Source organism: Medicago sativa, chromosome 5, assembly GCF_051527215.1.
Source record: "Medicago sativa cultivar Bolivia chromosome 5, Bolivia_mono, whole genome shotgun sequence".
NCBI lineage: Eukaryota > Viridiplantae > Streptophyta > Magnoliopsida > Fabales > Fabaceae > Medicago > Medicago sativa.
The window spans coordinates 74617050-74628171 of NC_140753.1; the positions used below are offsets into that span (position 1 = coordinate 74617050).

Genomic DNA, 11122 nt, shown 5'->3' on the forward strand with positions numbered 1-11122 from the left:
TTTGGAAGCTCAAGGTTCCACCCAAGATACAAAATTTTGTTTGGCGTGTGTTTTCAGGGCTGTTTCCCTACATGTGCACGCCAGAGTAGTCTTGGTATTCATTGTCCTATTGATTGTGTTTTATGTGGTAATAATTATGAAGATAGCATTCATGCCTTGTTAGAATGTCCAGGTGCGATGCAAGCATTGGGGGGGGGGGGGGGGGGGGTTTAACTTATGGGACATTATTGATAGAACTCTTTGTCAAAATTATAACATAGATGCTTTGATATTTTCCCTTCTTGATCTGTTGCCTTCTGCGCAAAAAAAAATTGTTTGTAACTATTATGAGGAGCTTGTGGAAGCGTAGGAATTTAAAATTGTGGCAACAACAAAATGAAACATGTACGCAGGTTGTTGAATAGGCTCGACACCTCTTAGATGATTGGAGAACTGCCCAAGAAGTCAGATCACACAAAGCAACTGATAATCCTGCTCAGCCGAACAGTGCTAGTAACGGTCATGAAATTGAGTGGACGAAGCCGACATATGGCAGGTACAAATGCAATACTGATGCCTCATTTTTCGATTCTCTGAATATGGTAGGTATTGACATATGCATTCGTGATGACCAGGGTGAGTTTGTCTTGGCTAAGACGGACTGTTTCTCTCCACTTTGTGATGTTGATGTCGGCGAGGCTGTTGGACTTCACACGGCGTTACAATGGTTGGTTGTTCTTCACTATAACCATGTTGATTTTGTATTGGATGTCAAGTCTGTTGTTGAGCATTTTAATTCAAACCTAGAGGATAGCAGTGAACTAGGTTGTATTATTCAGGCTTGCAGGCAGTTGTTTATTTGTAATTTTCAGAACTCTCATGTCGAGTTCAATAGGAGGCAAGCTAACGGGGTCGCTTATGAATTAGCTAGGGTTGCCTCATCCCATGCTAGCTCCCACGTTTATGATGATGTACCGTCGTGTATCCGCGATTTGATAGCTAATGAAAAGCAATGAATTTATTCCCTAAAAAAAACAGAAAAAGATAAATATAATTTGTTACAATGTGAAAGTACAAAATATATATACATATACTTTTAATCAATTTTGAAATAATTATAAACAAAGTCCACGTTTTATTTTTTTTAAAAGAAAAACAAACTTTCATAAAAACCATTGTTGCATTGGTGCAATAAAAAAAGCATAAAGGCGGTTATTGTGCCTGACTGAATGCTGGTTTAGATAATAATCAGAGTACTGTTAAAGAGGTTTTGTTGTTGAAACAAAGAAAGAGAAATAAAAGAAAAAGTGGAAAAATGAATTTGTGAAAGAGATGCATAAAGATAGAATTTATGTGAGAGAGTTCATGAAATGATGTAGAACACAAGGAAAAATAGAAAAGAGGAGAGATTGTTGTTTACTTGAGGGGTTTTGCGGAAGAAAACGATGAAGAAAGTGAAAGCATACACATACTACAATGAGGTGTGTATGTATTACATTTACTTGAACTCATTGTAGTATTTGGCTTTATATACGGTCTACGTATTTCTACGATGATTTGATACCACATTGAGAAAATTGTCATACAATGTCAATTTTTCTAGAGAAATGTTAACTAGTGTCTATGGGACACTAGATAAGGGCCCTGTCTACCGTGCGCGAGTGGAATAGGTCTCGCACCCGTGCGAGATGTTGAGAGGAGTAATTGCAGCTGTTGGATATATTGTAAATTAATCAGTGGTTGTGATTGAAATGAAATGCTACCTGCTAAATTGATTTGTATGTACTCTAATTTCCAATGACACTGCTATAAAGGTTACTTTTGGAACTGATGCAAAAATTTATCAAGAACCCACCACCGCCAAACCTCCTCTAATCACATGAGTTTATTTACATCGTTAAATATTCATTCAATTTGTGAAGAAATGTATGGTATTAACTTCCAATTGAGGCATCTTAATGTTGGAACTTTGTTTAATTGATTTAATTAAGGACCCATTTTCATGTATATAGAGATACAATTCATCATCTTGTCATGGGTATAAAACCGAAAACCCAGAAGCACAGCATCTCTTCACCGTGTTCATCTCTTCACCGTGTTCATCAATCATCTCCATCCTCCATTATTGTGTTCTGTAAATTCAGATTTTTTTTTCATATCAACTTATCCTGTTCTTTATCATCATCATCTCTAAATCATAGCTCAACATATTAATCACCACCGCCACCATCAAAACCACTAGTTGATTCCCTTTCTCTATCTCAACCTCGTAATCATTATCTATTTCTGGGTTTGTTTTCTATGGAGAAATTGTTGAATAATAGATAGAGCCAACACAAATTTAAAACATCATTAAAATAAAAAAATGAAGAAATTGAGCTACAGTGAAGAAATTTTTGATTTTCATGGTATTTATGATGATGGGTAGCATTAATTATTATTCTATTGTCTTTGGAGTGTTATTGAAATGAGCTCTGGTGGTGGTGATTGTGGTGGGCGAGTAAGCAGAAATATGGAGGGGAATAGAGAATGATGTGTGTAAAAATAATCTAGTGTTAAAGAGAGTATATAATACCATGGTCTTCAAAAAAATTCAATTACATCCAATGGTTAATATCTATTTTGCAACAAAAAAAAAAAGAAGTCAAGTCTCTTACGGTAGGAGACCTAAAGAGGTCTCCCACCGTAGCCTTTGCCCTAGATAAGGACCTTAAATGGTAAACTTTTATGAAAGTTTGTGTAATCAGTACATTGAAAATTAAAAAGTTTGAGATTTTTAAAGAATAGTTACTTAATTTAGAATGAGTGTCTTGAGGACATTGGTTAACAAGACCCTTCTTTCTATTTCCCTACAAGTTTCATCTACCGACTATGACGTCCTAAACAGACATTTCTTTTAGTTTTGATTCAAATTTTGATTCGTCGTGTTTCAAAAGCTAGTAGTCCCTCCATCATAAATTATAAACCGCTTTACAATATCAATCAAACGTTATATTATTTTTCATATTATACCATTAACTATTTTTTTTTGTTATATATTCTTATCTACTCCCTCCGTCCCTTAATGTAACCACCCATTTGATTTCATTTTTGTCCCTAAATGTAACCCCCTTTTCAAATTACTAGATGCATTTATTACTTTTTTTCCTAAACATACCCCTAATTAATACTACTAATTTGTCTTGAAATATGAATAGTCAAATTTATTACACAAACAAACAAAGGACAGTTTGGTAATATCAATACACAAAACAGACACATTAATTACACTGACAACTTTTCTTAAGAAATGTGAAAAAAGCAAAGGGGGGTTACATTAAGGGACGGAGGGAGTATTTATTGTTATCTCATTTTTCAATTCTTTAATTTATCTTTCTCATATAATTAGTTAAGGATAATTTTGTAAAAATAACTTATAATTTAACTTTTTCTACAAAATTAATTATATTTCTTAATATGTGTGAATTGACTAAAACAATTTTTTATAATTTAGGACGGAGAGGATATCATCTTTTATTAAGTCATGTTGTTTTTATCCTTCCACTAGTATCATGAAAGGAAGACAATCCTCAAAAGACAACATTAAGAAATACCCTCAAAAGACAACATAAATTTAATATTTATTTTCTTTTGTCTCATTTGCATTTCTGTGTCGACCATGCTTTTGCTCATGGGACTCAAGTGAAATTTGTAAATTTAATTGAATTCATTAAATAGTTAAATTAGTTAAAACAAAAGAGATAATACACGGAAGAAAATCTTCAAAATTCAATCCAAGTTTATGGAACTCAAAGCGAAAATAGCTAATCTTAACATGATTTTACATTAAAAGAAGGAAATACTAATCTTCTGACAATCAATAGTCACCAAACAAAAGCAGGAGAAACCTTTGAATTTTGCATGCATTCCTTTGATGGCATTGACAAAGTTTCATTCAAAGACAAATTTAGCATGGGAAAGGGAAAGAGTTTCCCACCATGGGAAAGTCATTTTTAGCCATTAGATTAACTAGGAACATTGATTTTATCATAGTCCACTCACACTATATCTTTTTTCACATTGTCTTCTTCCTCCGTGAGATTCAAATTGACCCACATCCACCCACACCATGACAATGAATCCCATTTTTCTTTACTGCCAAAATTAACTTATGATAAAGCTATGTTCATCCCACATCCACATGTGTTCACACCATCCTCCCCCCGAACTAATTTATTAAAAATCTAATTAAAAAAGCATCAAAAACAAAATTATTTAGAATCTGGGTATTTCTATGAACAATTTTTCATCTTCCAATTCTAAATTAATCCACCTCAACAACAAATGAAAGTAAGTGTTTGAGGGAGAATGAGAAACACTGTTTAGATTGAACTAAAAGAGTGTTCTTGTTGATTCAATTCAAACAAAAGATGTAGTTTTACAGTGTACAATTTGGTAAAGAATCTGCAAATTGTGAATTTAATTCATGAACACATAACGAAAACCAATGTTCAATTTACAGAAAAATGTGACCCACTTACCGTTGAAAATTGAAGTAAAAAATATAGAGAGAAGAAAATATTGAGAGCAGTTTATGAAGATTTGTGTGATTCAAGTTCTTGAAATGGTAGCCATGGTTGGTTTGATCTTGCAAAAGCTTAGTTGGTGGTGGTGGGTGAGTGAGGAAGATGAAAGAAAAATATCTAGTGTTGAGAGTCTATGATAAAGTTGTGCTCTTTATTTAATCTAATGGTCATAAATAACTTTCCCATGGTGGGAAACTCTTTCCCTTTCCCATGCTAAATGCCACCTGCACTTAAAACCAATGTCAAGAGCAAATTGAAAAGTTAGTGTCAAAGTTGTGGCTTTCGCAACGTCATAATAAGAAAGATCCTCAAAACACCAAGTGGTTGCAACCAAGCAATTTTCATCATGATATTAAATAGTTGTAATACCCCATTTATTGTCCATTGGACCCTTATCATCTACATTTTAAAACAGGTTGGTAAAGGGAGATCAAGTAGATGGAAAAGCAGAGGCATGAGATTGAGAATTTAAAAGATATGTGTAAGGGTGGTCAACATTGTCTTATGATCATAAACAATACTCTAAGTTTTGCAAACAACCTCAACAATGTAAATGTTTATCCTTGCAAAATTAGATTTGTTTCCAACATACCAATTTACCAAATATCATAACTCAAGGACAAAACAAACTATTTTCTCCATTTGAGCTATGACTGATCGCTTTTTTCATACATTGAATAAAAGAAAACATGTAACCTTTAAAACGAACACCCAAAAGACAATGGAGCCAAATTTATTTTGACCACATGCAATCCTTCAAAAGATTATCAATAACTTCCTCTATCGAACTACATCTAAGACTAAAAACCTACATATTATTTATTCGTCAAGAAACAATAAATATTAAATATGTATTATAAAAATAATTTCAGACATAAATTATAAATATTTCAAATGAGACAAATAATGTGGAGGGAGTAACTTGTAAAACATAAATGTTATTTTGACAAAAAAAATTGATGCCAAATTCCCTATATAAAACGATTTTGATTTTGATTTTTTTATTTTTTGGTCAGGTAGTCTAGTGGCTAGAATTCACCTTTGATTTTTTTATTTTTTGGTCAGGTAGTCTAGTGGCTAGAATTCACCTTATAAGGTGAATAAGTGGGGTGTCCAGGGTTCGAACCCGGCCCCTGCATATAATAATGCATTATCCTACCAACTGAGCTATGCTCACAGGACACGATTTTGATTCTTTTATTAATTTCATCTCTCTTTTCCAAACAAATCAGCATTTGAATTGAATGTATTTTTATACGACATACAGGATCAACTTTTTATTTTTAAATTTCATTTCTCTTTATAAAATAAGTTTGTAGCAGACCTGCTAAAAAAAGATTGCAGTAGGCAAGAACACACGTGCAGCGGGGACTTCGCGTCCATTTACATACCATGCTGAGTTGCTGACCATGTTCACTTCCTTACAAGCAATTATTATAAGTAGAGACCAAATGCATATTCTTGTATTTGGTCAAAAACCTTTTCATTTCTGTTTGTTTCTCAACGCACTTTTCAGCAAGGTAAACTTTCTTAATCATCATTTGCTTTTGCTCTAGAGGAAATTGTCTATAACAATTTAGACCCTCAATTATGATTTCAAGATAATTTCTTTATTAACAATTTTAATTCAATATACATCCACAGTCCAAAACTATAACAATCACAAATCCTAATTACTAAAGGAAATTACCTAATCAATAAATATGTGTGCAATATTGTTACCAGCAAAAAAAGTAGATCAAGAATAGCCATATCATCCTTTTGAGACATTGAACCCCATCAAGCGGGGTGATTCTGTGAGAAGGTTCATACAATTTTTAGAATTACTAATGTTCACAATTCCTGCTAATTTCTGAAAAGACATTTTGTCTTTTATTTTTTGGTTTGTAAGTTGCCAAGACAAATACTTTACAACAAAATTACACATATAATAGATGACAGTATACAACTCTAATTTATGGCTATGCCCATTTTCAAGCTCCAATACAGTGTCGTATTGATCCTTGAGGATAAATTCACATTATCAACAATTAACCATAGCACCGAATTGGGTCATTGCATCCTTTAGCAGCAGATTGCTTGAAACCGAATCGACCACCTTTCTCAAGGTACTGTTGATGGTACTCCTCAGCCCTGTAGAACTTCTTGGCAGGAAGAATCTCAGTAGCAATCTTCCTGCCCAATTGCTTCTCTTGTTGTTCCAAAGACTCTTTAGCTATTTTCTCTTGCTCAGGAGTGTAAAAGTATATTCCAGATCTGTACTGTGTTCCCACATCATTCCCCTGACACATACAAAGACCCAGATGTCACAATTACTAAGCTCTTACCATTCATGGAAAGTGGAAATCAGCACTCAAGCATCACTACTCAACTATCTTATATTCAAAAGTTCATGCATTCGAATAAATTGAACGAAAGAGAGAAGAGAACTACAGAAACAAAAGCATGCATAAGAAAATGAAAGAACAAAAGAAACCACAGTCTTGAACAGAAAAGAAACAAAGGGACAAGACAAAATGTTAGGTAAGGAAAATAGATTACTCCATATCAAAATGGTTTTATACTTTTCTAGATGCTCATGAGTTGTTCTTTTTGAGAGATCCATCACATACTCAGTGACAAGACAATCATTTTTCCTGGGAATTTGATTTGACCCAAATTTACTAAAAGAACATGTTGGAACATAATTTACAAAACATGACATGATTAGATATAGAAACTGAATGCATTTGTAAGATACTGCAACAGAGAGAATCAATAATGTTTCAGACGAATTAATCACAGAATAAGAAAATTGCTATCAAAATGATTAACATTGGAGGCAATTCATCATTTAAAAAATGTTAGAAACACAAAGTAACATAAATAAAAAAAACCATCAATGTTGACAATCCACAAGTCTAGACTTATTATTCAGATCAGCAAAGTCAGGACATGCCACTTGAGACAAAAAAGAACTCAATTCGCAAACAAGAGGAACTCAACTTAGCATTATTAAGTTTATAAACAAACGAACAATTCGGTATATACCTGTCGATTTGGCGTAGTAGGATCATGTTTCGACCAGAACGTATCAAGCAGATTCTCAAAGGCACATTGTTTGGGATCATATTGGACCCTTACAACCTCATTGTGGTTTGTGGTCCCTGAACACACATCTTCATAAGTAGGATTGTGCAAAAGCCCCTGGGTGTAACCAACCTCTGTCTTACTAACTCCAGGCACCCTCTGGAAGACTAATTCAACACCCCAGAAGCAGCCAGCCCCAAAAGCAGCAAACTGCTGACCTGGTGCTGGTATATCGTCATCTGGTCCCTGAGGAATGGTTGAATCCATGCTCTCCGATGACCTTGCACTGCCAAATCCAAGTTTGTTCAGAAGGTTCATGGAGGGCTTGGTTACAGTAAAATGGGGACGGGTTGGTGAAAACAAGCAAGGACGCTTGACAGAAAATCTAGAAAGTGAGGGCAGGAACTTGGTTTTGGCAGGAGTGGAGAAGGAAGAAGAAACAAACACTAGCAAGGAGCTGGACGTGGTGCTATAGGCGCTGCTGGCTGCTGCTAAGATTTTGAGTAAGATGAGAACCCTTATCTAGAAATTATAATCATTTTCAAAACACCCTTCAAAAACATAAGAGCCATTTTCAAAATACTGTTAAAAAACATAAGGGCCACCAAGTTGGGATGCCAAGAAAACTGAATGAAAAATATGAACAAATAACAGACATTTCAAAAATGAACATTTAAGATGGACCTATTATCAAAGTAAAAGAGTTTTACAGTATCAACAAACAAAAGGGTGCTGCACTCAAAAGAAGAAACGGCAAAACCTCGAAAGGACTCGGGAATCAATTACTAAGTAAGTACATGATACTGGTTTATTGATAATGTAAAATTTAACACTAATCATGAGCAGCAATTCCTGCCTAGATGTTTAGGTATGAAAATAACTTAAAGTTTCATTGTTTTATGTTCTAAACTTCAAATCAAACCCCTAATCATGCATGTTCATTCCTTATTTCCTTTGATTCTCATATTGGAAATTTACCCTCCTAAACATGAACTATGAGTTGCAAAATCACATACCATTATCATTAAACACTAATTTAAAGCTTGATGATGCTACAACTTTTTTTTGATAAAAAATATTGCTGATGCCATTTCTTCTATACATGTATAGAATCAGACAGACAAAAAAATGAGCCTCTGTTTTTTGAACGGAGCCTCTGTTATTATTATCAATATAAAAGTATCACTCCCTCCTTCCCTAATTATAAGACCATTTACAAAAAAGTCTTTGTCCTTAAATATAAGACCATCTATAAATTTCTAATGCATTCATTTTTTTCTTTCCAACTATACCCTTTATCAATACTATCAATTGTCTTAAAATATGAAAAATCAACATAGAATGCATTTATACATAAAAGGGCAGTTTAGTAATAGTCACATATTTTTCAGACAAATTTATTACTCAATTTTTCTTAATACCTGTAATTTTTGTAAACTACTCTCATATTAAGGGAGTATATGGTTTAGTTATTACTCGTAAGATTTAGGACTAATTTAAGGGAACATGGATTCATAATTGTAACAAATATTAAACAAATAAATGGATTCATAATTGTAACAAATATTAAACAAATAAATAAAAAATTGACATTTTAATATTGTATCAATATGACAGCAGGCCTAATTAATGATATTCATGGTCATTGATATTTAAATATAATGATATTCATGGTCATTGATATTTAAATATAGTGAAAATTGAAAAGGAATCACTAAAAAAAACTAAAAACAAGGTCACATGATACTGAATTGTAGAAATATAAAAGGGAAATACAAAGAAATGAAATATGAACACCATACCTGCTCCACAAATTCTCATCTTCAACAACCCTTCAATAAATTACATGAATCAATGTCCAGAAAAAATTGATAAATAATAAAGATAAAATCTTTAAAAAATTTGAACTGAAACTAACATAACCCACAAAAACATTTTTTTTATATAGATTTTTTGAAAGAAAAGGGTGAAATTAAGTTTGGAAATAAGAAACAAAGTGTAATTGGAAAAGGGGAAGAAGATACGTACCCAAGTGAGAGTGTGAGTGAAAGAACAAGAGAGAGAGAAATGGGAAAAGCTTCAATGGTTGTTAGAGAGAGAGGATGAGGATTCGCTCACGGCAAAAAGAACCAAATCTTGGTTATGACTGGTAAAATAAAAACATAAACTTATCACAACAACCTTTTTTTTTTTTTTTTTTGACAAACAACCCTTTTAAAAGGATAGGAACGTCAATTAAAAATAATTATTTTACGCATAATTAGGTCTTTCGTCCCTGCAAATATAGGTCACTTGAATTTTCGTTCATGAAGTTACTAATCCTTCCATTTTGCCATTGCAAATATTAATCATTTGAAAAATGGTCCTAATTACATTTGATTAGTAACTTAATGGATGAAAATTCAAATGACCTATATTTACAGGGACGAAAGACCTATTTAAGCCATCCACCTCGCCCAATCACCACTTGCCACATGGGCACCACGTCACTAATGACAGCCCACCTCAGCAAAAAAACCTAATTAGGACCAAAAGTCAAATGATTAAATTTTGCAGTGGCAGATTGAAAGGATTAGTAACTTCAGGGACGAAAATTCAAATGACTTATATTTGCTGAGACAAAAGACCTATTTAAGCCTTATTTTACTAAATTAATCAGCACTTTAGTTTTGGGTAAAAGGATTTACTAATATTGACTTGAGACCAAAGATAAGTAAAATAAGATAAAACATTGTTTCACCTAAAAGTCGAATATATTATGAATTATCTCTCATTTATGTTATGTTCTAAATTGATATTTAACAAAACTAGTTTAAATTATATGAATTGAGAGATAAATTTGCAAGTTATTTAATTTGGTTCTAGTGTGGTTTATTTAAGTCAAATTGGATTGAATTGATTTAACTACATATTTAGGGTTCATTTGATCACTTTTTAACGATGTATTTACATAAAAAGTCTCACAAGTTTGAACGAGCATTTGATTCAACTATAAAATTCTGGAGGTCTCGTTGGTTTGATCATTCGATAAATTTTTTAACATTACATTCACACTCAATGAGAATGATCGTTCAATCGAAATTAAAAATCGATCAATTGTTTAGTCATAATTCTTATAGTTTGTTTTTTGATTTATTTATTAGTTATCTATATTTTTAAAAGGAGAATGCTAACAAACACCCTTATGATATTGATTAAGGTGTTAAAATTACTCCCTCCATTCCTTTTCTTTTGATGTTTTAGAACTTCAACTATATTCCAAAACTTTTGATGTTTTAGTGAATTTATTATTGTTTTCTCAAGTTTACCCTTGTTGGAAAACACAATCCTCCTTTAATATAAGAACAAAACATGTTGTGGAAAACACAAATTTAACCTTTAATGAATTTCTGCCACGTCACTTTTTAAAGGGTAAAACATGTCTAAATATTACTTTTTCTAACAAGATTATGTCATCTAACTCTAATGATGTCATGTAAATATAAACTTGATTTTCACTACATATTACA

The 11122-nt window shown here is 32.7% G+C and overlaps 1 protein-coding gene and 1 long non-coding RNA gene across 7 annotated transcripts; one reads left to right on the forward strand and one right to left on the reverse strand.

Moving 5' to 3' along the window:
- Positions 1-209: 209 nt before the first annotated feature.
- On the forward strand, positions 210-1022 carry LOC146924960 (uncharacterized). Its single transcript, XR_015011002.1, has 2 exons — positions 210-535; positions 615-1022. It is a non-coding gene; the product is annotated as an uncharacterized LOC146924960 (long non-coding RNA).
- Positions 1023-6278: 5256 nt separating this feature from the next.
- Positions 6279-9755, reverse strand: LOC146924961 (peptide methionine sulfoxide reductase-like). Of its 6 annotated transcripts, none has more exons than XM_085709949.1 (4): positions 9642-9755; positions 9416-9434; positions 7575-8101; positions 6279-6826 (listed from the first exon to the last, which is right to left on the reverse strand). In XM_085709949.1, the coding sequence occupies exons 2-4, from the start codon at positions 9432-9434 to the stop codon at positions 6575-6577; spliced, it is 798 nt and encodes a 265-aa protein (XP_085566075.1). In that variant the 5' UTR covers positions 9642-9755; the 3' UTR covers positions 6279-6574. The 6 variants fall into 6 exon arrangements, with proteins under 6 accessions (XP_085566075.1, XP_085566072.1, XP_085566073.1 ...); XM_085709946.1 differs by having other exon boundaries at positions 7575-8104; XM_085709947.1 differs by having other exon boundaries at positions 9416-9445.
- Positions 9756-11122: the final 1367 nt, after the last annotated feature.